The sequence below is a fragment of the Manacus vitellinus genome, unplaced genomic scaffold, assembly GCF_001715985.3.
Source record: "Manacus vitellinus isolate BGI_N305 unplaced genomic scaffold, ASM171598v3 scaffold_24_pilon, whole genome shotgun sequence".
NCBI lineage: Eukaryota > Metazoa > Chordata > Aves > Passeriformes > Pipridae > Manacus > Manacus vitellinus.
This window is the reverse complement of record NW_021939798.1, coordinates 6,766,619-6,794,122: the sequence shown is the minus strand read 5'-3', so window position 1 is coordinate 6,794,122 and position 27,504 is coordinate 6,766,619. Positions and strand designations below refer to the sequence as shown.

Below are 27,504 nucleotides of genomic sequence, written 5' to 3'. Positions count from 1 at the left end.
GCCCTCCTTCCACCTGTCACTGCGTGTTTGCCCAAGGACCTCTTCCAGTCGCTGGTGCCAACCTGGGACAGCGGTGGGAGTCACTGTGCCATAGGAAAGCAAAGGAGGGCCCTGCCCCACACAACTTACAGTAGATTCAGGACTTTAAAAAGCGACACAACGAAGGAAACTTTATTCCCAGTTATCCTCACTTTACACACAGCTCAGGTGAAGTAGGACTTGCTTGCCATGCATCCCAACTCCTCTCTTTCCTTCCCGCAGGACCTGCCTGCACTGGGCCTGTAAGCGGAACCATGCTCAGGTGGTGTCCTGCCTGCTGGAGGCTGGGGCAGATAAGCAGATCCTCACTGCCAAAGGAGAGCTGGCTGCACAGTTAACATCAAAACCAGACATCCGGAAGATTTTGGGAGGTACCGTTCCTGTCTTTGAAGTCATCTAGAATTCTTGGTCTGAACACTTAAGTGTTTTTAGTGCTTTTATCTGAGGCAGTGGATTGGCGAAACTTTGGCTGGGACCATTGTATCTCATTAGATAAGTGATTTTTAACTCAAATTCATACTTGGGCAAATAGACATGGGATTTCAGGTAGGAAGGCTTTGTATTCTGAGCTGTGTCCCCAAGGGATGGAAGAGCTGTATGCTTTGGTAAATGTGCTGCTGCAGTCCTGTTTGCTGTCACTAAGCAGAAGCTAACATGCAGGAGGCTTTCACAACTGTACAATTGGCCTGTTGTCTGACCATAATTGAAAATTACAAATCCTTTCGAAACAACTGCACCATTCCAGAAGTTACGGCTTCTGAGCATGTTGTTATGCTGCGACTTGCAGCATGATTAATTTTTGCCCCATAATTCTGCCATCTACACCTTTCATATGCAGAGCAACCCCAGTTAGATGCCTGTGACACTCCTGAACGCCACCAGTGTCTGTTGCCAATCAGAATTTAGGTACTGCGCTCCAGATTAAAATTTTAAAGTGCTTCACCTTTGGAAATGTTGATGTTCTGTCTTCTGCTAATTGCACTTAAATTGCCCTCTACAGTGATCTGCTCTTACATCAACAGTTCAGGATTATCTTAAATGAAGTTGCAGCTAAATTGTGACTCAGGTTTCGACAGTCACCACTCAAGGAATGACATGTTCTTTGCACGATACCTTTGTTTTCTTTTGGGAAAGGTGCTCATCTCTTGGGCTTAGTGTGTGGCAAATGACTCACATTGTTTTTACCATCTACAGTCAAGCACATGAGGATGAACCCTGTTCAGAGCTGCCGTAATTTTCTGTCTGTTAAGCTTTAATGTATTTCCTAGGGAATAAACACACATCACTTAGATTCTCCTAGTTTTTATTCTGGGAGTGTGGTGCTATTAAGCTGATCTTTCTAAACTGCTTTGACATTACTATTAATGTCCTGTAATCCTCAGTCAGGCAGGAATGCCACTTACTGTAGTGTTTTAAGCAAGAGAAGAGTTTGTTTGGGTATTACAGCAAGTAGTCACTTGCCTGAAGAAATACTGGGTTGAGTTTGCTGACCTGGGTCATAGTAAACTATTTACAGCAGTGCTATTAAAGCATTGTAAAATGAGATTTAATAAAGAACTACTGGTCATAGAATTCCTTTGAAAGCACTGGAATAACACTGCTAGAAATTACATGTCTTTCAATGGTTATTTCCCCCCCCTTTGTCTTTAAAACACAGGATACACTGTAGACATTTCTAGGTTTTTCTTTCAACTTTACAGCTACTTGCCTCCCAGGTATTTCGTGCTAATGGTACATTTCTATCATCCTTTGATGACCTCGGAATGCAATGTAGTTTTAAGACACAACAAGAAAACTATTCAAGATGAGAAAGATCTGTCCAGTAACATGATGGTTTATTTTCTCTCCCCGTCCCCTACTTCCCATTTTCGAACTTCATTAGTAGAGGAAGAAACTGAATGCCAAGGAGTGAAGGATTTAAATTTGCCAATTGTTGCAAACTACTTGGCCAACCCACCATTCCCTTACGTTTACACCGAAGAAAGCATTCCAGGCAGCTTGGCAGAATCCCAGAATGAAAGTGCTTCCATCTCTTCTGCTTCCCAGTGTAAAACCAGCCCTTGTCCATCAACAACTCAGGTCGACAGCGTACGCACACCCTCGCCATGCAGCAGCCAAGAGGATTCCCCCGCGCTGGACGCCACGGCCCCGCCGCCCCCCGTGCCCACCGCGGGCACAGCCCCGGCACACGCCAGCCCAGCGGTGCCCAACGGTCCCGTGTGCCCCCCGGCCATGCCCCCCGGCACGGGGCTCTGCTCCCCAGGAGCACCCGGCCAGGCTGGGCCTCTGCAGCCCCACACATCAGTGACCAGCCCCACCCCAGCCTTCCAGCCCTTCTTCTTCACTGGGACCTTCCCCTACAGCATGCAAGGTAAGGAGGGGCTGTTTACCGCCCTTCTATCCCAGTGTGGGCCGTGGTTTTGTTACTGGGTGAACAGTGTTAATTCTGCTTCAGACTCAAGGAGAACAGAGGCAGAGATGTTGAGTTCTGTGGGCAAAAGTACCCTGAATTTTTTCTCCTGCTCTGCTGCTGTGATGCCTGTATTTTAACCACGTTAATACTTTGCAAACCAATAGAAAGATCAGTCCAAGTAACATGAAAAAATAAATTCTGCACTATATGATATAGAGTCAAATGCAGCTCTGGTAGTTTGGTAACAACTTGATTTCATGACTGGATGGATGAGAGTTTAAACAGTGTAAATATGGTTCCCCTGTGTATTTTTGCTGGAAGCTTCTATTAACTCACAGTATTTCTTAGTGAGATCATAGGGATTACATTATAAAACCTGAATACAAAAGATAATGGTAAATTACTGTAGTGTTGCCCTTTGTGGTTGGTTTGTTGTTTTTAAAAAAACCCACCTTTTAATCCTTTCTGTCAGAACTTGTGCTTAAGGTGAGAGTCCAGAACCTCAGAGACAATGACTTCATTGAGATTGAACTGGACAGACAAGAACTGACCTACCAAGATCTGCTCAGAGTGAGCTGCTGTGAATTGGGTGTTAATCCAGAACAAGTAGAGAAGATCAGAAAACTCCCCAATACATTGGTAAGAAAGGTAAGAATTGAAATCAGAGATTAACTTAACTTTACACTTTGCAGACATCAGAGAAAGTATTTTTGTAAAAAGATTGGTAAAATGTCACCTCTGTTAAAAATCAAAAACTGACTTCAGCTCACAAATTCAAAAGGATGTTGGGCTTTTCTTAAAACTTCATTGTAACTTACTTAAAAATATTGTCAAAACAGGCAGAGTATTCCAGCTCCTAAAGCAGATGAAACTATTACTGACTTTTTTAAAATGTATCAGAAGCAGTGCATTAGGGTGCTTTTAACATAATTGCTATGTACTACGTCAGCATCTGCTTGCCTAAAAAGAACAAACAGTAAGGGGAAATAACCTCCACAAATTGGCATATGAATAATTTAAAGATATGCTGTTAACAAATGAACATGCTCTTCTGTTCCAAAAATATCGGTTTGGGAGGTCTGTAAATGAGCTTGATCACAACTCTGAGGTGAGTGACACACACAAACACTGGCAAATCATAATGAGGTTCAAGAAGAAAACGTACATTTTAAGGAGAAAAAACAAACAAGTCTTCTTTGAAAGAAAGAAGGTATGCTGGTAGGATTTTTTTTCCCTCTCATTATTTATTCCTCTCATCAGGCGTAACCTCCCCGAAATTTTAGTTTTTACTTTAGCTATTTTATAAATAATAACAACCAGCTATTTTTAGGAGTAATGTGTCATTCTGTCTGTTCTTTAAAAGGACAAGGATGTTGCCAGACTCCAGGACTTCCAAGAGCTGGAATTAGTTCTTGTGAAAAGTGAGAGCTCTCCTTTCCGAAACGCTGCAGCCGCTCTGACAGAGAGGCCGTGCTACAACAGCAGAGCATCCAAGCTGACTTACTGACTCTTGGAGCTGCATCTGGAATGTGAACACCTGGGAAGGACAGGCTGCTGCCTTTGGAAGGCAGTGAGTTGAGTGTGTGTAAAACCTTAAGTTATTGTTAGGGTTACTATTTTAACTAATAGTTTATATTTTATATTTAATAACCCCTTTGCTTTTATTTTTTTACTTGATACTGTATTCAGCTAAGGGATACCTCATTTGTCTTCTAAAAATCACATGCTTCCAATGTATTTCGAGGAAGTTTATTGGTTGTATTTGGCAGCAGAGGGCAGGAAAGACATAATTACTGTTAAGAAAAGTATGTTGAGTATACCCACTCTGACCAAACAAGAGTCAGGGAAAGGGGATTCAGGAAATTATGTGTCTGTGTGTGTGTGTATAGATATATATATTTTAAAGTTCCTGGTTAAGTTAAATGTCAGAGGGTATCTAGCAGACAATGAACAGTTTCTCCCTAAAAATGTAAAATGTGCAAGTCCTTAATCTCTTGCCCCTTCCCAAAGACTCAGATGGGTTACCTAGAAATCTTAATGCTCTGAAGTGACAGGAGAAAACACTTTCACTGGGCTGAAAGTAAATGGAGTGTGCCCACATTTAAATGTTTCTTTCCCATGTGAGAATACTGTACCTTAAGTGATGGCATCCCTCCACCAAATAATACAGAAGCCTCTCTTAAATGCTCCTTAATTAAGTCACAAAACAAGCTGAAGTGCCCTTTCAAGAGAAAGCCCTTATGCTTCAAGAGATAGGGAGCAGACCCCCAGTCTGTGTGCATGGTTTTATTTATTTCCTTTCCAACCCCTGTGAGCAAGGCACTGCTCACACCAGGTGTCAGTCCTGTGCAGTCAGGTAGGCTCTTTGTGGCCCACCCTCATTCAGCAGTTACAGGTTTCTGCTGTTTGAGGAGCAGGTGAAGCACAAGTGTCCCTGTGAGGGATCACAGCTGGAGGGAGCAAACCAGCTCTTGTGAGCCAGACTGAGTGGGAAACACAGCACAAGCAAGTAACTAACCTTCACTTTACACAATGTACAGTCTACTCTTGCTTTTTTTCAGTTAACATCCATCTGTGGGTTGAACAAAGCATTTAAGCTGCAGCATTGCTGGAGCATAAACAGGCTGGAGCTTTTCCTGTTAACGTGGCAGCCTGCAAAGCTACACTTTTGGAGGCTTTTTGTTTTGTACCAAAAACTATGATGCTGACCTTTGCACCAAAACCTTAACTGGGTCCTGAGGTGGGTGGAGGCACGAGGGACATTTTTTAGCATGAGCTGATTTTTCTTCCCCCTGCCCAGCTGTATTGATTTTCTTTCCCTCTCTGCTTTATGAAGCTGCACTAGAGCAGAGCTGCACAGCTGGTGCTGTATTTGTTGTTGTTGATCTGCACTGCAATGTTGACAGTCAGACTATAAATAGTACCAGCACCATGTTTTGGTAGGAGCAGCATGGCTGGACCCTCCCAGTGTCCTGCTTTACTCCCAAGGAGCTCCCCAAGCCCGGAGTGTAAGTCTGCTGCATGCCAGGAGAACACAGAAACCCATTCTGCCAGCAGAGACTACGGGTTCAGGATTTCACCAAGTTACTTAGGCTTAAAATTCCTTCTTACTGTATTGAAAATAATTATCATCCTCTTCCCCCACATGCCCATATACATCTTATCACCTCAACCCTGCTAACTCTCCACTCTCAATCCTGGCCCTTCTCCAGCCAGGAGCTGAGCTACTTTAATGCCAGATTCAACTCCTGGGAAGTTCAAGACTGTGACACAGTATGAAGTAAAATTTCCTAACTAGGGCTCCCACTTTGTTTTTCTTGTAGGACAGGAAAGGAGGTTTTAACAATTGTGTATTTATCTTTCCAGCATAGCTTGGAGGTAGCTCAGATTATGTGCAATAACTGTTTGAAAAACAGTAGTGGTTAAATGGCTCTAAATTAATATGAGTATCTAATTTCCAGTTCCTTTGTTTAGGAAGCCAGTGTAAGGACTGTCTCCACTAACTACTGAACATTCTGCTATAGAAGCAGCTGGTTTAAAAAAGCTTTATTTGCTCTAGTTTCCACCAAGAATAACTGTTAATGTGTTAAGACTTTAATCATGATCTAACTGTAACAACAGTAATAAGTCTATGCATTCAGAGAAATATTTTTGTATGTTTTATGCAGTTTGATAAACTCAGAGGCACACTAATTATGTTAACTGTTTTTTGTTGGGTCTTTTTCTTTGAACAATAACTGTTGGTATGACAACTGAGACTAAGTTTACAAAACTTACCGTTCTTCCAAGGACTGCTTTTGTTTGCACTACAAACTTGTACTGAACTGACATTGCTACTCTTCACTTACAATAAAGTATCAGTTGTTTCAAGTACCTCAATCTCTTCGGTTTTGGGGTGGGGGTAGGATGTGGGGGGTGGACAGGACACTCCTAAAATTTTAACACAACTTTGAAAAATCACAGGCCAGTACATTTTTAACACCCAATAAAAGACTATTAGGCTGTCAAAAAAGTATAGAAAAAGCACGTAAGAGGTGCTTACTTTAAAAAGGACCTACTTGCATTTTGCTTAGCATTCCTAGGAAATCTGGGATGGTATTTATCCTGGGCTTGAGCTTTGAAGATACTTCTCACAAAGATGAACTTCTGGTGGAGATGTTCATACAGTCAAATCTGGAGGCAGTTATTAGAAAGGCACTGGGTTTCCTATGCTCTGCAAAACAGAATTTTCCTTCATCTTCAAAGCACTAAAGACTCCACTATCAGACATGTCAGAATCTGAATCCCAGCCTAATTTACTACAAAGTACCCCATTTTATCATTTTTACTTCTGCTAAATAAGGGGACATACAAGTCCTGTAACAAACATGTAGGAAAAGGTGCAAGATGAACATTTTTGCCACTGAAAGAAGTGGCTGAATCTTGTATCACAAGTTTTAGAAGAAAGGTGTCTGCAATTAGAACTTGGTAATAATATTACTTGCTCCCACTTTTTTCCAAAACCCCCACCACACCCAGGCTCAATGCCCTGTGCCCCCCTGCATGCGTACCTGCTTTAGAACAATAAAAGTCAAAAAAGGAAGTGGTATCATCCCCTCATCCAAACCCCAGCACTACTCACCAGAGGGACCAACACGCAGACTCTGAGTGCACTTGCACACACACAGGCCACACAAGGCACACCACAATCAGCACAAGCAAGTCACAATGGTGCTCTGTCCGTGTCTGACTTCGGTTACAGGGACAGTCATGTCCTGAATACTAATGGGAAGGATAGTGCTTTTTTAAAAGAATGTAAATTCAATGCCTTGCAGCCACAGCACTGACTAGTACAGGTTGCAGTTCTTTTACTCCTGCTTGCACTACAGCTTCACACGGAAGCATAAGGCACATCTCCCTTCCCCTGTATCTGTTCTGACATTCAGACTGTGCTTACCAACTGCATAAATTAATATCCCAAATGAACACTGCAAAGCAAATATGGGGCAGTGTCATGGCCAGTCCCAGCACTGGCATCTTCCTGATAAGGCTTTCAAAGTTGAACTGCTTTTATAAAGACTTAATACCTACACTTTTATTGCACGATTTCTATAATTTAACCAGCTGCAGCATAAGCTGCACTTTTTAGGGGACACTGAACCCAACAGCATCTAACTGCTGACAAAGTGACCTTGAAATTAAATACTGATGGCACCAAAAAATTCCAAACCCACAAACAGCACAGAATAACTAAGCATCCAAATTAATGGACTAAGCTTGAAGACATGAGTAGATTTATTAGGAAAGAAACTTATTTAATATTAAACGTTCAATGACAGAGACAATCAAATTTGTAACAGAAATTCAAAGATATTTTATTTCCATTTCTCGTATATCAAGAAGCTAGGAATAGCTTAGTTGTAAAAATGGGATTTCATTTTAGTTCGATTCACACAAATACTAAACATTTATTCCTGTGTTTTAAAGTCCGAGAATGAAAACTTGCAATTAAACACTGAGCAAGCCATGTGTTCAGGTTATGTTGGTTTCTTATCTTAAAAAGTCTTAAAAGAAAAAAAAAGTATACAGGACTTATATTCTCAGTAGCATATGTGCTATTATCAACACATCTTTCTGAACTCTGGGAGGAAACACCAGTCCTGAATTAAATTTTATAAAAAAAAATTCTAACTCAACTTTATATTTTTCTACGCCACTACAGCTTTCTTTCACCTCATTTTAAAGCAGATCTTCAGTTTAAGCTGTCTTCCACTGTCTTCGCAGACTCTTCACGTAGTAGTCCTATAATGCAAAATTTTGGGAGAACAGACGATTAGACAGCATTATGAGCATTTTGTTTACCACTCCTATACATTGGCCCAGTTGTTAGCTGTCATCTTAACTCTACAAAAACATCACCATTGACCATGACTGGCTTTAGAAGCAATGATGTAGCATTAATGGTTTAATATCAACATTAAGTGTTTAAGAGTTCCTAGCATACATAATGCAACTACAGTAACAAATTATGTTGCAAGAAGCTCATTTATCAGCTGAACTCTCCACTGTTAGTTCCTTACTTCAGGAATACAACTAAAGACCTTCTGTAAGAAAGCTATGTCAAGCGTGGGGAAAAAACTTCAAGTTTTCCTTTTAATACAATATCATATTGCCTATTGTTTAGCTGCTTCATTTCCCACAAACAGTTTCCAGCATACATTCCTGCCATCAACACTGTAATCATTTGGTGGCATCTGTCTCTGCATTTACATCTGCCTTACAAGCCTGTTAACCAGCCATTCCACTGCTCTGTGCTATGGCTGACTGCAAATTCTCCTACACAGTAGGAAATATTAAGCACATACCTCTTAAAGACTTGAATTGCATTGAAAGTAACAAGGCGATTATTATGTAGTGTTTATTGCATTTTAAACTCTTTAAAGATATCTAATTCTGGGCAGCACTGCATCCCTACACACAGTTGAAAGAAAATTCCATTCTGTTAACATCAGATTTACAGTATTCACACAATACACAAAAAAGTCCTTTGCACTATCTTCAAAATCAAAAACACAACAGTAAGCTTAAAGATTACAGGCAACAGCATTCAAACATGGATGTGGGTAGAGAAAGGAGTACCTGGCATGAGTACCTGCTTAGTTTGACTGAATCCTTGATTTTTAATTTGGCTTTTCATGGGCCGCTCACAACACCAACGCTGTGTGAGGTATGGTAGTCAGCTGCAATAATTCATAAACCCTACACTTCCATCAATCCAATGCTACTGGCTCTCGAGTTACAGAACAAACTGCATTAGAATGCAAGGCAATAAAGCAAAAAAACTAGAAACATCCTTGACAAAGAAATACTAGCAGTTTATATGAAAACAAAGTAGTCCAACATGTGCCTCAAATATTAAGTATTAAAGCAAAAGTTTCTGCTGATGTACCAACACAATATGGACTTAAATACAAAAACAGTTCAACTTTTTTTTAAAAAACGATAACAAAATCCCTAAAAATTAAAAAAAGGATAATTAATTTTTCTATGGTGACTATATTACAAATATGTCCCAAAGAGGCACACTAATGGGGGCACGAGTCTGCTACAAAATAGCTGAGACAAAACAATGTACCTCAAAATGTTTTGCAGGACTACACTGTCTTTTCCTTCAGAAGGTGCTTTAGTTTGTCTTCTTACTTGACTTAGTTCCATCTTCATCTGTGCATACTTACGCTGCACTGTTAAACAGTAACAAAAAGCCCTAATCAAAGTTTGAAATAATGCACTTACCTCTGTCTGATCTGAGGTCATATCAGATCAGTTTTAATTGGACTGAGTGTCACCTTCAGATTTAATGTCTTCACTGGTCCCATTGACCTCATTCTTAGTCTCACTCTCCTTCGAGTCTGTATTTGTGTCTTCACTCTGTTTTTCTCGACTACTGGACTTCATACTACTTTTTTTATCATCAGATCCCCTCTTTTCTGCCATGAAAGAAGACATTGACCATGGATTTCAAAGTAAAAACAAACATTGCACATGTGAGATACATACTGCATACAAAATGGGACAATTACTTTTATAGCAATAACAGTAGTACTCATAAAGTTACAGAAATAGGCTTCAGACTACCATGCTGGAATGGAGAGGGGACAAAATAAAGGTAAAAGGGGACAGTAGAGGGTGGGGGAAGAGGAGAAAGGTCAGACCTCCTAACAGAGGCAGCTACTCAGCTCTCTGTCAAAATACACAAATTGGGGGTTAAAGAGGTTAGGCAAATGTGTAATTATGGTGCATGGCTTCCTTACTTATTTTGGGACTCTTTTGGTCCCCAGGTTTTAATTTCTGATGTGTAGGGCCTTCTTTGGTGTACAATTCTCATTAAGTATGGTTCTTGAAAGAGAATCAGGAAAGAGTGGTGGGACAATGCATTGTTGTGTTATCAAATAAATTGATAGTTGCCAATTAAAAAAACAGCAATCTTAAACTATCAAATACTTGGGGAAACAAACAATATTTAGCACTGCCAGCTTTGAAGGTGGGGATCACAGTGACAATCAAAATTAACTTTGAAGCTGCCACGTTTGTCAGCATTATTAATTCTCCATTTTATAAAAACATCAGTCATTTATAAACCACTCATTAAAAAGGCTTGGGGAGACAATTTGGAAGATATATAAAAGCCATTTTTTTCAGAGGCAAAGAAACAGCAAGATGGGAAGGACCCTGCAATTTCATCACGAATTGGAAAGCTGACTGAAGCATTTGCTACACTGCTGAAAAACCCATCTTTTCCTCAATAATCTTCAAAGAAGGAAGGAAGCCAGAAGTAAAAATATTTCCATGGGAAGAAAAACATTCAGTATTAGAGCTGTGTGCCTCATCTGTAAATTCAGTATTTGCAAATTTAATAAAAATATCAGTTCTTTCTGTATTATTTCAAACCATAATATTCAACCCTTGATCAGTAAAGACACTTTGGAGAGAAAAAAAAAATGCAAAAAACCAACCTCTCAGATGTCATCATACAGAACAACATTCATGCTCTTTTTTTCTGATTATTCCCTGCTATCCGGGCAATTAAAATAAATAATATAGATATATAAATCCCCAACACAGGAGCCCACAGATCGAACACTCTGAAAAAGCTATTTTAAATAACGTTATCACCTAGACTGGCATAACACACTTTTATATTCCAGAAGACAAAGCAAGAAATTAAGCTTTTAAAGAGCAGCAACATCCCACCTTCTTTGTTTTAAAACAGATCACCAAAAGGGAGGGGTAAAGCCCCCACACAGAAATGAGGGCACAACTGCCTAATGACCACCAGTACTGAGGATTCACCTGCAGCAGCACATCCAGTGCAGGGTGCTTGGAGAAAGCACAGGGCAACGTCACACGGCTCACTGAAGGACTAAGTCATTTTGGATCTGTCTGCCCTCGGGTTTGCAACTCCGCAGGTAGATTGCACTCTAACTAACCTTGTTAAAAAGTCTTCGTTTTGTGCCTTATAGGTATCTCCGGTGCACACGTAGATCCACTGAGGAATAGTAGTCTTGTTTCCCCGCAGAGGACTAGTAGTCAGTCCAATAATCTTATCTTCTGTCCTATGTAGATATGGTAGATCTTAATAGCCCTATGGATGTGCAGTGTGCAGGGGTTTGTTCTGTCTTGTTTGTTTTCTTGGATGTGGTCAGGAAGGATAATTTGGTTTAAGGTTAAAAAAAAACTACTGTTAAACTGTGGTATGAAAGATGAAACTCTTCTAAAAAATTTTAGTAATGAAATAGGTTTACCAGAGCAAACCTCCAGTTTGCCAAGCAGAACTGAAAAAGTGTATTCAACAAATAGTCCAGTAACTGAACTTTTCAACTTCTGGAGTATCTGCAAGAAATTAAGTTCCTCCACTGTATTTTTAATCAGTAAGAGTTCTCTCTTTAAAAGCACATACAGTTAGTTTGCTGTTGAAACTGTGTGCATTATTTCAGCTGTGATCTATTAGGTATAATCACATAATATTGACTTTGTTTCCTGATTCAACACATGCACATTTTTCTGTTTGAGTTCGTGTGGGCAACTGAGATGTATTTTGTGAGAATTCTTACCACGACAAAATGAATGGTTTTACTGTTCAGAGAATGCAAAAATCAGTCAAATATAATATCCAGTATCACTGAGGGTTTGGGTGTTCTGGCAGTGTTTGCTGAGGTTTAATCACTAATACAAAAACACAATCACAATTATTTTTATGTAAGTATCAGAATCCAGATTAAGGAAGGTAAAGAGCCAAGCTTAAGTGGTCTGGAGGCCCATTCCAATATTAACCCCTCATAAAACAAAGGTACTTGGAGAGCAGTTTTCCTTTTCTTATTAAAAAACCCTATTTATTTCATCTACTCTTGAGAGCTTACTTGAACAGTAGCTGTGTTTTGCTGGTTTACATTAAGCTGGTGTTTATGGCTGATGGCTCCCTCCTCTAGCAAATGTATCCCTGTCCCTGGAAGCTGAGTCACAAGTTACGTGCCTCCCTTTAACACGGACTTTTTTCTTGCAACCTTGACTGCTGTCTTCTACAGTATTTTAGTGAACAAGAAGCCAGGACTTCTGAGTTTTTAAAGTGTGGCACTAATTAATGAGTAATAGTAGGCAAGTCTTGGGCAACTGTGCCTTGGTTTTTTGCTGTTAAAGAGTCCTGTTTATAAAGCAGCCTGAGATTTTCAGATGAAAAGCACTACATGAGCAGTTACAGCCAGGCCTTTGCTGCTTACTTTTGTAACTGCAGATCAGTGGTGCCTATAAAGACAACTAGATTCTGAAGCCAATATTCCCAATGGAGCATCAAAATGTAGTAAGTTAAATCTTAACTTCTACATTACTACCTTCTGTGCAAAGAGTAGAGCAGGAAGCCACGTGCTTCAAATATATGAATCTCTAAAGCTCTCCACTTAACCACCTATCTACAGTGCCACATTGCAAACATGAGGATGTAATGCTTACAGAAATTCAGTGTTTGCTTAGTAACTACTACTGCTTTGGGTTTTTCCTCCCCCTCCACCTTTTTTGGTATTTTTTTCTCCTAAAGATTTTCTCAGCAAAGGGAAAACCACAAACTTCTTCAGCATTACAGTCCTGCTCTAAGGCCTATTTGTGTTTCTACAAAAATTAGGGCTGCACAGTCAAACAAAGTTATCGATTTTCCCAGGTGGAATTTTCATCACAGCTCACAGCATCACCTCACTGTTCTCATTTCTGGAGGAAGAAAGTAGCAAGCAGCAAATAAAACAGCCAGCAAGGAAATCAGTCAAGTTAAAACTAAAAATACTGAGATGCTGAAGAAAGTTCACTAGCTCCTCTGCTTATGGGGAGATAAAGGAAAGAACTGAAAAGCTCAAAACCAGAGCAAATTGGAATAAATAAGAAAACAGTTATTTATATGCACAGATACACACATTCAGAAGAACAGGACATTCTTGACCAAGTACCAGAAATCTGTTCATAAAGCAGGCAAAAAGGGTACAGTATCAGGTAGGAATAGAGTAACAAATGGACAGATTTAGGCTACAACACTGAGTCTGAGTTTAAAACCTGCAATCAGTTCCACTGCCAACGAGCAAGCAGCTAAAACCACTTGCCTATAAGGCAAAGGAAAGCGAGAGAAGAATCAATACTAAAGATGCCCCATAGTATAAACCAGAAAAATTATAACAGTCCAAGGAAGTCAGGCAAGAGAAACATATGAAGCATTACCAACATTTTGGCAACTAACCCGCTTGATAAATATGGAGAAGTAAGGGTCGGGCAGACAGGCCTATGGAATCCAGAAACATGCACAGAGCACCTTTCATTCCAGAGAACCTCAAAAGTACCTTAGGAACATAAAAGAATAGTTTCATCCATTACTGATGATCAGCCCGTGGAGTGGGGTGGCTGTTTCGGACTGGACATTAGTCAGCTCCCCAGAGCCAGTGGTTTAAGCCAGAAGTACTACGCTCCTCCAGAAGTTTCAAAAGACTTTTAAAGGGGGAAATTTAGCAATAACAGTTAATTAGTATCTTCTCACAAAATGGGAATCTGTAGTGTTCCCTCTGTAGCTCTTTTTAATTCTACTTAAAGTTTCTGAGCACCAGCCTCTGGTGAAGCAGTGAGTCACCATCAGTGCTGTGGTACATGGCATGTACAGCTATAAAAGCATTCCAAGGACTAACACAGCTTTCTGTTGAGACTCACCTGAATACTGACAAAGCAAAACTCACTTCATTTAAACAACAAACAAAAAGCCAGAACAAAAAACAAGGGAGAAGGGTTGGGGGAAGAGCAGGAGACTGGGGAGAAGGCACGAATTGTCATTTAGAACATTACAGAAATTCTGCAAGATTTATCCTGGACTGCATTCATAGATTGGAAAAAAAAACACCTTAAAAGTACTGTTAAAGGATAAGAAAGGAAACATGATAGTGTTGAGAAGTAATACATGGTACAGGTGAAAAGTCAGGTACCAGTCTCCCACAAAACATGTACCTGCAAAGGGTAATATCAGAAATATCTGCTAACGGTAGGAATATAAGACATTCACTCTTAGGAAATGATGATTACAGGTTTATGCTTTCCTAAAGGTAAACAGGTCTTAAAACATATAAAAATCCTTGCACACTTCATTTGCAGACAAAGTGCAACAGGTGTATGTATGCACACACGTGCAGTAACAGCAACTGAAAAAAAAATGCTCCACATTGGTTAAAAGCAACATACACAGCCTATAAAACCAGATCTGATTTGATGCTCAGAGCTCTCAGTCACTCACTGAAAGACTAAGAGCTTTTGAAACCCTAAGACAAGATTAGTTTCAGAACTTGCTATGAACTCAGTCTTTACACAAACATACCTTTTTCTTTTGACTTCCTGTCTTGTTCTCTCTCTCTGCTTTTGCTTCTGTGCTTGTAGGATTTCCGATCCCGGCTCTTTGACCGTCTCCTGTCCCTACTGCGAGACCTGTGTTTCCTTTCTGATCTGTCGTGACTTCTGCTCCTTCTTCGGTCACGACTCCTGGACATTCAGAGAAAATTTCAAAAATGTCAATCTCAGCTGCTATTTTCTAACTCAGAATATAAAACAGTGAAACAGCAGCACTTTCTAATACACTGATTATTTGCAGAAAACAAATCTTAACATACTGTATCTAAATACTTCTCAGTACATTAGGGCTTCATATTGCCCTCTTCATTTACTCCAACATTTAACTACACAGCTTAAAAATATCTACCACCAAGAAACAAAGACCAACTTAAGTAAGAAACAAGACCCTATTCTTTGGGAGCATTTTTATGAGCTCCCTCATAAAACCACTTCCACCACAATGGCGTCACCTACTTCCAAAAATGGAGAGAAGACAGTGAACACGTAGCAAAAACTTGCTTATCCTTAGAACCAATGAAGTGTGTCTTTACTTAAGAGATAAGAAAGTGAAGTTAACAAACCAGTGATGTGACCCAGGCTGAAAGATATTAAGATTTTTATCTCTTGGAAAGTTACATGAAAATACATCACACACACACACCTGCTTCGCCTTCTCTCCCTGCTTCTTGACCTTTTGTGGTCTCGTGACCTTCTGTCAGACGTTCTGCTCGAGTGCCTACTCCGGGAGCGACTCCTTTTACGCCTCTCTCTATCACGAGCCCTTTCTTTCTCCTTTTCTTCCTCCTCACGCCGTCTCTTCCTTTCCCGCTCTTCTCTTTCCCGTTCCCTCTCTTTCTCTCTCTCCTCTCGTTCTAGTTTCTCTTTTTTCAACCTTTCATCACGGTCAGGTTCTTCTGTTCTTTTTCGTAACTTTTCCTTAAAAAAAACAAGTTCACAGGAAGAAATGAAGATCAGTCAAGCTAAATCATTGAATATACTTAGTTTATAGATTCTGAGGATGCAGAAGCTTAAGCTTTTAAAATATTTCAGGTGTTATTTTCTAAACAAAGGACAGTACTTCCTAAAATCCCTGAAAAGAAAATCCTTTGTCTTATTTTGCTGGTCATTCTCTCAAGAACAAAGGCCACAAAGGCCATAAAAATTTACATCTTTGCTTGTACCTGGTGTAATCATATACAACAAGGTCAAGCACACTCCTAAATAGATTCCATTCCTTGGAGTGTTTCACTCTCTTGAGGAAGTCCACTGGACAGCCTTTTATGTACCATGGGAAGCCTCCAAGCAATTTTATCATGTTCAGTAACTGGAGGAAATACTTACTTTTAAATCTTCTACAGTAGCTTTTATTTTGGCATAACCCATGTGCTGCTTTCCCATCAAGTGGTCATCTACCCTGGACTGTGCATCTCCTACAATTAAAAAGGCTCCACAAACTTCACAAACTTCCATTTGTTTTTCTTGGGCTGCAAAGCTCTCAATTGTCTGCAGAAAGAAAAATATTTGATAAGGCAAAAGAAAAACAAGTTTTAGCCAGAAGCCAGTGAAGGGTTTTAGAACTTTACTGTTACTTTTGTCAAATCCCAGGCACTACTGAAAGCTGAAAACTGTATCTGCCTGCTTTGTCTTCAGGGCACTGCACCTACCAGGGTGAACAGGGCAAAAGATACCTACAGTCATTCCATGTGAGCCACAAGGAAAGAGTCCAATAGAAACCACAGAATTACTCCTCACTGCATGTACACTGCATGTACATATTTGCAGCTTCCTTGTAATCTCAGAAAAACAAAATTGTAAGTTTTTCTTTTACAGCTTTCCTTTTCAGTTTTAAGATGATTTCTTTTTCATCAACTGAGATGTCAGGAGCTGCAGAATAACCCTGGAACATGTCTCAAGGAATCAAAAGGCTAGAATATCCCATGAAGAAATAAAAAAAGGAATGCTGAGCTTCTCTTTAAAAGGATGACAGTCAAACTGATTCAACAGACATATGAGAAATACACTGAAATTTCAACATAAACCCAAGTGTGGTTACTGCTGTACAATGTTCATAAATCATACACTGTGGACATAAACACACTGCCTGCAACATTTAAGAACTTTTAAAAAATAAGACTCAATTTGAGCATTTCATTAAACTCCAAAATATAATATTTAAACTTAAGCTTCTTTTTACTGACAGGAACTTGCTACTTAACACATTCCCTCTGGCTTCTGTGGCTCTCACAGTCAGACAGATGCCTGTCTGTAGCCACAGCCCTGACACAAGGGCTTTCTGTAACAGCCACACTGGTAATTCAGTAAAATTATACCGCAGAGGGTACAGGGTAAAGTTTAACTGAGACCAGAACCAGAGTAAGGTGCAAGCTCACCTCCAGGACTGCTGGGTGAATAATTTCATAATTTGTTTGCAGGAAGCCCACTCTCAAGGTGGAATGCAAAATAAAACATTGGGTTAACATGTTTAAATGTCCTGTTATTATCTAATCAATTCTGCTCAGACCTTGCATGCCTTCAGTGGAAGGACAAGGTTATTCAGAATGTACTGCTGCACCAAATTTTGAAATGTCTGACAAAAAACAAACACATAACTTACTGAAGTTGTAGATCTCAGCAATTCTCTCTCTTCCTTTAACTGTTCAACAAGTTTCATCATTCCTTGTGCCTCTTCCACCTTTCCTTCTGAACCCAGTTCTTCAATCTAAAGGACAATAAAAAAATTCAAATGTAACTTCTGATCAAGTAACAAAAGCAAGAGATCTCTCTTGGGGGGTTAAAAAAGCCTCACCTGTTGTAGAAGTACATCAATTTTGTCAGTTAACACCTGAATCTTCTCCTCGTTTTTACCGGTGGGTCCTGCTCCCTGCAAACAGTACAAGTGTGAGTTGGAGGTTTTTTGTTTGCTTGTTGGTTTTTCTTCTTTTGTTAAAACAGCTTTAAAACACAAAGGTATGTCTTCTCATATTTCAGAGACACTTCAGGAATAACATCCTCCTGCCTCTTCTCAAACAAGGAGCTGCTAATAATAGTCTAGTCTAACATAAAACACTGCTTGACACAGCTTACTCCACCCTTGTTGAGTCTAGTCACACTAATTCATCCTAAGTCAACAAAAATGTTCAAGGTCCTGGCCCATAAAAGGTAAGATATCCAAATTCAAAGTCCTAAATTTAAACTCTCAAACTGCCATGCAGCTGTTACATATCTTTGCAGACATTCAAGTATGACTTAGAAGTTCCGTGGGCTTTGAAATTCGACTTCTGAGCACAAATGCAAAAAGAATGTCACTTCCAAGATGTATCTGTTAGCAGTGTCCTCTCTGCAGGCTGTCAAATCAGACTTACTGCCTCCCTCCCACCTTTGCTCTGCTCCACAACCAATATCTCTCTTGACTGGATACTGTCCACAGCTCCTTCTGAAGCAACTGCACTTTGCACAGAACAATTAGGTGAAGCAGTAAAAAGGAGCAAGGCTGTCCTGGCAGTCACAAAACCCACAGAGCACGGGCCACAGTCACTGCTCCAAACCCATCATGGGAAAAGATACAGCTTACTAGTGCAGGGAAGAAGGAATATTCAGCTAAGGGAGAAAAGGTAAATTGAGGTGGTCAGGGCAAAAATAATACTAAACAGGATTAATATTCCCAGCAGAGATATTGATTCTAAATAAACAGATGGGGAGAAAAGAGAGGGGTTCTTGCTGACTGTGAAGCCACTTGGCTTGCCCATTAGGGCTTGATGCAATCTGCTGGCTAACAGATGAAGAGACTTATCTAAAGGGAATCTTCTGGAAGACAGTATGTTTTACCTGAAAAGATAAGGTAAAGACACCACAAAGATGCTATCTGCAGGAAAAGCTGCCTCAGTGGTTCTTCCAGACTCACCCCAGAGGACTGCTGGTTCTGTGACAGTGCCAGGCGGGCATGGCCCCTCCGGATCCTGCGCTCCACCTCTGCCAGCAAACTCTGCAAATAGCGCAGGAAGTCCCTTTCGTAGCCCACCTTCATAAACCGAGAGCTCTTCTCATACCTGGTAAAACATTTTACAAACAGAAGCTCGCATCAATCCACCACAGACGGAAAACAAGTAACAAAATACACAATATTATAAACTCTTGCTCACAGAAAGAGAGTATTATACATTTAAATAAATGTTTACATAAATCAAAAAGCAATAACTTTGTCGTGTTTGGGTTGCTTTTAACAAATTTCAAACAAAACCACTATTTGCTTTAATGTATCAACCAACATACTTACTGTTTACGTAGATTTTCATCATGAATTTTTTCACAAGGACCTAAAAAGACAACACAAAAAGTTTAAGTTTGCATTCTCGAGTGGTGCATTCACATTCCATCAGCATTTGTTTGTGCACCATCAGAGAACAGAGTTACAAACACTTCCCAGGGACTTCTATGCTTCTGCCTTTCTGCTTCCTTTGCTTGGAGCTTGAAAGACACGTTAAAGAAAAGGCATGCCAGTATGGTTTAGTAATTATAAAACCAAAACAGACTCTGAGTGACATACAAAGTCTTCATGTAAAATAGAATTTCCAGATCAAGTTTTTACATCAGTAAATCTCAACTAACAATGTAATATCTTAAACACCTGGGGTCTTAAAAAACAATTAAAGAAAAATTACACATGAAGGGTAATTTCATCAGGCACTTTCTAATTTCCAGTGTTGTTTGCAACAAGCTGGCCACTTAAAACACTGATCTTCAGAGTCAGATCAGGAGGTATGTGCTCAGAGTTCACAAAGGTACTCATGTTAAAACTTCCCACCTTCCCCAGATTCTCAAACTCTTCAATGAACTCAGTAATTAACTCTAAGACAAGAAATATTACTTACCATCTCCAAACTACCATTGCTTGAAAGCCATCAGTAATTTAGAGCTGGCTTTCAGAAATAACTACTACAGTAGATGAGTCTCTAAAGTAAAGTAGCTCAATAATATACAGTCACACAAAAACACTTAAAATCCTGCCCAGGTAGAGTAAATCAAACTAGAACCAACACTTCAGCAGGAGAAAACCACCCCAACCCAGTAATTTAGCTCACACTGTAATATAAAAATTTTTATACAGTTTTTTCCACTTAGACAAAGTAGGAACTGGAATAAATATTGTTCTTAGCATATTATATCACTGGCAACCCTTTAGGAATATAAAAGCCTATTTTCAAAGTGTCTTGACAGAGCAATTAACAATAAAAATGTAGTTTGCAAACAAAAGCTCAGCTGTAATTACATGTAAGTGAATAAAAATGTCAAGACTTAGAAACTTACCTAAATCAGAACGGGTATTTGTAAATAATTCAGCTGGGCAAAAGCCACAAAGGTAGTATTTGCAAACCTGACAGAGAAGAAAGAAACAGGCATTATTTTTTGTCTCTTAAACTGGCAATTTTAGGTAAACACTATTTCTAAAATACTGTGTAAATCTTTCCTTTGTACACCACAAAATTTCTGAAAATTTTACACACCCTCTGGATTTCTTGGCAGCACTAAGTGCTACAAAGTGCATCTTGATGACAAAACACAAAAAAATCTTACTTTCCCTTGCAATAACAGTATTTCTTAATTTTACCACTAAATATTTAAGATTACAGGAAAGTGTCACCAATTTATAAATATAAATATAAATATTTCCAGTGGAAGTAAATCAGATTGGACTATTTAATAAGTTACAATGAAATTCTTTAAGTGTGAAAAGCTACAGGAGGTGACAATGTCTGCCATGGAAGCGTGGAACAAGTTCCTCTGCTTGCTGGGAACAACTCTGTGTTCAGGCTTCACTTCCTCAGAGCTCCTGGCCTGGAGAACAGGAGCCACCAGCACCCAAACACCAGGTACTGTCTCAAGGATTCTGAGGGCAATTAGAACACTTAGGGACATGTATGGTAACTATTCAGAAGCTTTCCCACTCCAATGCTTTTAAAAATCCCTGCTTTAGGAATGAGAGGCAAAGAGACATCACATACCCCTTCAGGCAGGCAGGGAAGACACTCCTTTAACCTGGTTTCCTGCCAACTTACAAAGGGTTTGGTTTGTTTCTGCATAGTCTGGTTTTGCATTACCAAGTCAGGTTTTGATAAGAGAAAACCACCACCAGAAAGTTCAAAAAAACCACCAACCTGTTAAGTCTAGTGAGTAAATACTTAACATATGATGGGATAAAACCATCTTTTGTTAAAAAGGTTATTTACCCTCACCTGTGAGCGTGGGCTTAGCTAGTCAAGTTGGTCAGTTCCTGAAGTTCATAACACAGAAATATCTCCTGCCTATCCATCAGAACAGCCATAAGGGTAAAATCAGAAATCCTTTCACCCTTAACTTCATAAACATTTCAAATAACTAAGTCTTCACTAGACCATTCTTGTAGATGTGACTGCCATTAACTAAGGTGTAAATCCAAAACTAGCCTGGACATTCTTCCAACACCTCCTCTATCTTATATTTCTAACGTCTGGCAAATCTAATAACTGTGATTTCTATTACAACCATCTGATCCTCTCACATACACCAGGGACAAAGATTTGCAACCTATTATTTCCCAAGATAAAATCTGAAGTATTTTAACAAATGGGGGTTAGGAGAGAGACCCCAAGCCTACCCCACACCACCACCTCACTGAAATGCCTGTGGCACCAGTTGCCCAAATAAGATCAGTCTGATTTATTTTTCCATGCTAACTGCCAGACTGCAAATCAGGCTACGGAAGTTAAAACTCTACTGACTGCTTTACAGATTACACAGAAAAACAATCGGGCTTTCTACTGACAAGCCATGGACACAAAACACAAACAAACAAAAAAATCTCTCATTATATAATGTGAATACTTCTCCCACGATCCAGGTTAGGACACTGGCACCTATTTGAAGTAATTTATTAAGAACAGCTAAGAAAATATATAAAATCACTTTTTTTTTTTTCTTCTCAGAAGCAAGGAGAAAGATATGAACAAAATCTGATTTCTGAATCTGCTCTCTTCTCTGAAAGCTGCAATATCCCTTGTTTTAATATCAAGATGTTTCAAGGGAAGAGTTTCTGGTAAGAACTCCTGTACTTGTCATCAGAAACTTAATTCCTCTCTACATTAGCTTCTTCCTCCATTTTCTCATCCTCACATTCAAGTTTTAGGATCAGTGAAAAGGCACTTTTCAAAAAATTTCAGGGATGAATTAGACAAATTTCCTAAGACATAGGTCAGAGCATGGTCTGACCATATTATGCTGCTAAAAAGTTGTAGAGTATCTCTTATCAACTCAAACACTAAGCAAACTGTTCTGTAATACTTCTGAAACAAGTACCAACGAAAGGAGCAAAGGAAAAGTTATTCAACATAGAACAAAACAAAAAAACCCCACTCCCACCCAAAATCAGAAATTATTAAAACTGCTTTATGAAGCAGCACTCCTCGGAAATGCCTCCCCTTAGGAAGAGATAGCTACAGTGAAAAATTGTAGTAACCAATACTAAAATATGCAGCTTTAACAGTCACATACTGGTTTAATTATTTATATATTAAAAACCCAATCAAACAAAAAAAACCCAAACCCAAAACGATAAAACCTGCCCACACTGAAAAGCTGCCATAATTTTCTCCTACCAGCACTAGGATGGCAGCCAGTGAATTACACGACATTCTCTCCTAGGAAGCACCTGCAGAGAAGTACTCACTTCTGAGTGGTTCAGATCACTGTCTGCAGCAATTTTCTCCTCCTCCCATACCTATTTCCTTATGCTCACCAACAGAAAGACACAGCTTGCTAGAATCCTGCAGAATCTTACTTCCAGCTCAGCTTCACCACGTGGAGCATCTGCCTTCCCAGGCTGGACACACCATCAACTGCACTCACAGTCAGTCCTAAATAATCAGTGATGAGCAAGAACAGAAAGGGACAAGGAATGGCTGAAGCATCACAGAGCCATTAAAGGACTGAAACAGAGGTGACTGATGAGCTTCAACTGACATCACTTATCCATGGCTTATCAGGCCACTGCACTTAGCACAAGTAATATGGAAACACATGTCATATATGCAGGAGCAGAGCAACAGGCAGTTCAGTATGGATAATTCCCTAGGCAGGTAACAAGCATTTATTCCTTTCTGCTGAATTATTCTGAGGACTCCACTACCAAGAAAGTGTAACAGAAATGTTACTGTCAAAGTGTTGCAGTAGGATCAGCCACAGCTGGTGTCTCAAAGCCCCTGGGATCTCATATTTCGATAAGACACTAGAATGCACACAGGCACTTGGAACTTTCCACTTCTTCATCTCAAATTCACTAATCCTTGAAATCTCCTGGAAGTGGGAAAGTAGTATCCTCTACCTCGATGTCCACTAAGTTAACAACAAGAATTGCAAGCTCTTCTGGAGTTTGGGAAGCAGTTCAAAGCTTTCCCACATAAAGAAGCTACTGACAGCTCTCTATGGTTAATGCTTCTACATTAATACACTTCTCTTCTGCAAGAAATCTATTTACTGAGGGAGAAGTATCTCTCTAACAATGATAAACAATTATGCAAGCAAATTCCTTTAGGCAGACAATTCCTAGTAAAAAGACTGAGAATAAAATCCAGCAGGTTATGGCTTACACATCAAAAACTAGTAAATTCCTTCACACAGATTAGTTCCTTGAAACCATTAAAGCTCCCATGCATCAGACATTTTATGAGCAATGCCCACCCACCCAAACCCAAACAAACATAAGCCCTTCTTCCAAACCCACTCTTACAGATAACCTTCCATTACTAATATTCTTCCAAAACAAATAACACTTAAGTCCTCTCCCTCCATCCCCTGAAGGATTAAGTCCTTAAATTCTACCTAGATGCATTTAGGTCATTGGTATTATAAAAAAAAAAGTGTAACACATCATAAATACCTAAAACCATCACATGATATTCTGAAAACAGAACCTTCATTTTGAGAAACTGCATTATCAGAGATAATGGGTCACAGTTATTTCTCTGGCTCTTCACCCCTCCCTGCTATCTGAAAACATGACTTTGCCTTGAAGGAAGCACCACAATTTCAAAGCCTTACACAGAGCACAGGCAGTCCATGCTGGGCTCTCCTGTGCTACAGACCAGGCTCAGAACTCTTACGCAATCGCTGTTTCCGTATGAGCTTGCTCTGTGCAGGTACCATATTAGAGCAGCAACGTGTGAATCAACAGTTACTGTTCCAGAAATACACTTAACAGTAAGCAGAAAGACTGAAATAAATGATACAAATAATTATCTCCCTATATAAAACAAAGCCTTTATGCCAAAACCAGGATTGATCACCTAAGGACATGCTGCAATACTGAAATACACAGCGAGTGGGATTCCAATTTTTAAATATGAAAGGTTTTAATCATGTCAAAGTTTTAAAGTAAGAACTTTAGGTCTACAAAAGGTTTTACAATACAGATCAACGTGTTTCACTGGCTCTGCAAATTACTGCTCAGCTATCACACACACTGCTCACACACCTTCCTCTTCCACTCCCATCTTGTATTTCACTGCATCTCCCAGTTTCTCAGAGCCACCTAGATGCAATTTCCAAATGACAAACAAAATACAGATCAGCTTCTTCTGATAATATTCCATGCCTAAAACTGATGAAATGTGACACAAAATCCTAAACTTTGGGAGGAACACAACATGCTGACACTGAAAAGGCTGCATGTTTATCTATGTCTAATCTCAGAAGAAACGACATTAGCGCATGTATTTCATCTGAAAAGCAGAAGAGCAGTCAGGGAGAGGAATTAACGTTACTATTTGAACCTTATCTGCATTTCCTGTGTTTTAAAACATGTCAGCACTGCAAACTGAATCATTAGGAGATGCAGAAAGTCGAACACGTGTTTTAACGGTAATTTTTGTTTTTTATGAACTCGTCAGTTGACTACAGAAACCTAGGAAAACATTCCTTTCAGAGAGGTTGTATTTAATTATGATCCTATAAACTTATAAATAAAAGCAAAAGGTGAGCAAACAGCAGCAGTTCCTGCAAAACTGAAGGCTCAACCCTGAGGCTGTAACAGTCCTGCTGGACTCAGACACAGGACAGATCTTACTGTCTGAACTGTCAGAGGGCTGGGAAGGAGAGATGAGGCCCGTTTCTGAAACAACAGAACTGAGCAAGAGCTTAGAGACAGAGTCCTGTGACTATAGTCAAACTCTTCAGCCTAAAACTGTAATTGAAAAAAAAACCTGAAAATATTCTGTGATTTGCTCACTCGAAGATGAAGAAAACAATCCAAACTTGTCAAAAGAGAACGAGGAGGGGGAAAAAAACCCAAGAAAAAAAAAAAGGCTTTGTCACATTAAGGAATAAACCAAACCAATCCCCTTATTTGTCCTACCTGGACCAACATGGCTCAAGCCATTCACTTCACTTTTCATATAACTCCTTCTTGAATTCACAATCAAAAGAAAATATAACTGAACACCTAACTGAATAATGATATTTGCTTAATAAGTCTAGAAAAACATAAAGAAGGTCCTGAACTCACAATTTCCTCCTGACTCCCACTGTTTACCTATACAGCAGCATTTTTCAAGGGAGGGACTCGCAATTGCAAAATCTATGGCAGGACAGATACTGGTCCTTATCTCATGCATTGCAAGGCAAATTCAAACGTGTACTGTCCATCCTTATAATGACATATCTCTCGTTTAAAAACATGAAATTTCCGCTTCTGTGATTAAGATGCGATTTAGAACAGTCAAACCCAAGGATTTCTCCCTCCTTCCAAATTAACAACATCCCAAGAAAATGCTAAAGCAGGAGGAGCCAAATGCTTTGTGCAGCTTAAACCACAGAAATTCCCATTGCATAGGTGATAAATTACTGTAAGTGTGCACTTTAACTCGAAAAATATATCATGAACGGAGAGAAAATAAAATTAAAAAACACATCAGTGTTCATCTCTCCCAAAGAAGCAGCTACAGAACTTTGTGGCTACCACTGAGTTTTTCTGAAATAACTTACAATACAATTATGATGGTCGTCACTAAAAGTCATCATTCATTAAAGCTCCACCATTCTTGGGCAGAATAATAATAAAATAATAATTAGAAGTCTTGTTTGGGCTACTTATTGCAGAAAATGAATGAATCACCACAATAACAAAAATACGTAACTACTGCTAAAAAACAGTCCTGTTTATGTTTGTGTGCGCCCCCCCCCTTCCTCTGACTGAGAAGGCATGAAAAGAATCAAGCTTTTCCTAGCCAAAGCTTCTTTTCAGAAGTCTTACGGTTCTTCTTGAGCTACAACCTGCAGACGTTAAAGCCGGTACTCCCGGACCCTCCTGCTTCCTCCCCCAACACCACCCTCAGGAAGAGATCCAGAGACATTTGTCTTCCAAACTACGAACATCTGTCTCATCCCTCTTCGCGCAAGCCAGCAGCTTCTACTCAGAAGCGCAGAATTCCTTTAACCTCAGCCTCTCTCCCCGCCTTGTATTTGTGTTTCCCCACGAGAGAGCTCCGCCACCACCGGCCCTCTCGGACCGCCCGTTCCCGTTAACCGCGGCCCCGGCCGCCGACATCCAAACAACGGGGCTGTCCCTCCAGCAGCACAACAACAGCCTGGCTGTGGCGGGATCTTATTCTTCCTCCTTCTCCTCTTCCTCCTGCTCCCGGTGAGGGCCCGGCGCGGTTCCCGCGCCCGGAGGGGCCCGGCCCGCCCCCGGCCGCCATGCAGGGCCCCAGCGCGGAGGGCCTGACCCGCACCCCGGCCAAACCACGGCGGAACCCCCCGCGCTGCCCGCACCTCATCCCTTTTCCCCTTCCCCCTTCCTCGCGCTGCCCCCAGCCGGGAGAAAGCCGCCCATGTCGCTCCGACAAAACCTCCGCCCTTCACGCGATGCGGGAAGCGTGAGCGAGGGAGACGAGGGGAGAGGGGCGGCCCGCTGCACTCACGCTCTCGTGGTCCCACGCACGTTGCTGCGCTGTCTCATCCGGCCAGGTTCCTGTCCCGGCCCATGAGCTCATCGAGAGCTTTGGGCGGGCCGATATCATACGCTGCGTCCTGGCCGAATCCCCGCCTCGCCACACAGCCGACTCGCCGCCTCGCCCGCATCGCCCCGCGGGCCGGCGCCTGACAGAGACAAAATGCGCGGCGCTCGCCCTGCCCACAAATGCACCGAGCGGGCCGCGGCCTCAGGCCGGGTCGTGCCGGCCCGGGAGCCGCCGGGGTGAGCGGCGCGCTCTGAGGGACCTGAGGGGCCTGAGGGGCGGGAGGGGGCGAACCCCCAAGAAACGGCGAAATAGGGAACAGCGACCGAAACAGCGAACAGCGACACTCGTGTGTGGCTCGATGTGAGGGACGGCGGGAGCCACACAGTGCCCAGCCCTGTGTGGTGTCACGGCAGTGTCCTGCCCTGTGTGGTGTCATAGAATCACAAAAACAACTAGGTTGGAAAAGAACTCTGAGATCATCGAGTCCAATCTTTGACTTAACACCACTTTGCCTACTCGACCATGGCACAGACTGCCACATCCAGTCTCTTCTTAAACACCTCCATGGGCTGTGACTCCACCACCTCCCTGGGCAGCCGGTTCCAATGCCCAGTCACTCCCTCTGTAAAGAACTTCTTCCTAATGTCCAACCTAAACCTCCCCTGGAGCAGCTTAAGACTGTGTCCAGCC

General features: G+C 40.8%; 2 protein-coding genes across 7 annotated transcripts in view; one reads left to right on the top strand and one right to left on the bottom strand.

The window, feature by feature from the left end:
* The window catches only part of LOC103760482 (ankyrin repeat domain-containing protein 40), a 16,622-nt gene extending 10,297 nt beyond the window's left edge, over nt 1–6,325 (top strand). The window contains exons 3-6 of the mRNA XM_018073028.3: nt 217–410; nt 1,922–2,410; nt 2,925–3,100; nt 3,816–6,325. Of these exons, the coding sequence (XP_017928517.3) occupies nt 217–410; nt 1,922–2,410; nt 2,925–3,100; nt 3,816–3,959 (1,003 nt within the window). The 3' untranslated portion in view covers nt 3,960–6,325. The remainder of the gene's footprint in view (nt 1–216; nt 411–1,921; nt 2,411–2,924; nt 3,101–3,815) is intronic.
* Nucleotides 6,326–7,708: 1,383 nt separating this feature from the next.
* Nucleotides 7,709–26,426, bottom strand: LUC7L3 (LUC7 like 3 pre-mRNA splicing factor). 6 transcript variants are annotated; one of them, XM_029959977.1, is made up of 13 exons: nt 26,299–26,422; nt 20,135–20,202; nt 19,104–19,143; nt 18,732–18,876; nt 17,637–17,711; nt 17,445–17,549; nt 16,172–16,333; nt 15,492–15,766; nt 14,820–14,980; nt 9,778–9,918; nt 9,567–9,672; nt 9,084–9,149; nt 7,709–8,233 (listed from the first exon to the last, which is right to left on the bottom strand). In XM_029959977.1, exons 1-12 carry the CDS (start codon nt 26,400–26,402, stop codon nt 9,125–9,127), a joined length of 1,407 nt encoding a protein of 468 aa, XP_029815837.1. In that variant the 5' UTR covers nt 26,403–26,422; the 3' UTR covers nt 7,709–8,233; nt 9,084–9,124. The 6 variants fall into 6 exon arrangements, with proteins under 6 accessions (XP_029815837.1, XP_029815836.1, XP_029815838.1 ...); XM_029959976.1 differs by having other exon boundaries at nt 7,709–9,149; XM_029959978.1 differs by lacking the exon at nt 9,084–9,149 and having other exon boundaries at nt 26,299–26,417.
* Nucleotides 26,427–27,504: the final 1,078 nt, after the last annotated feature.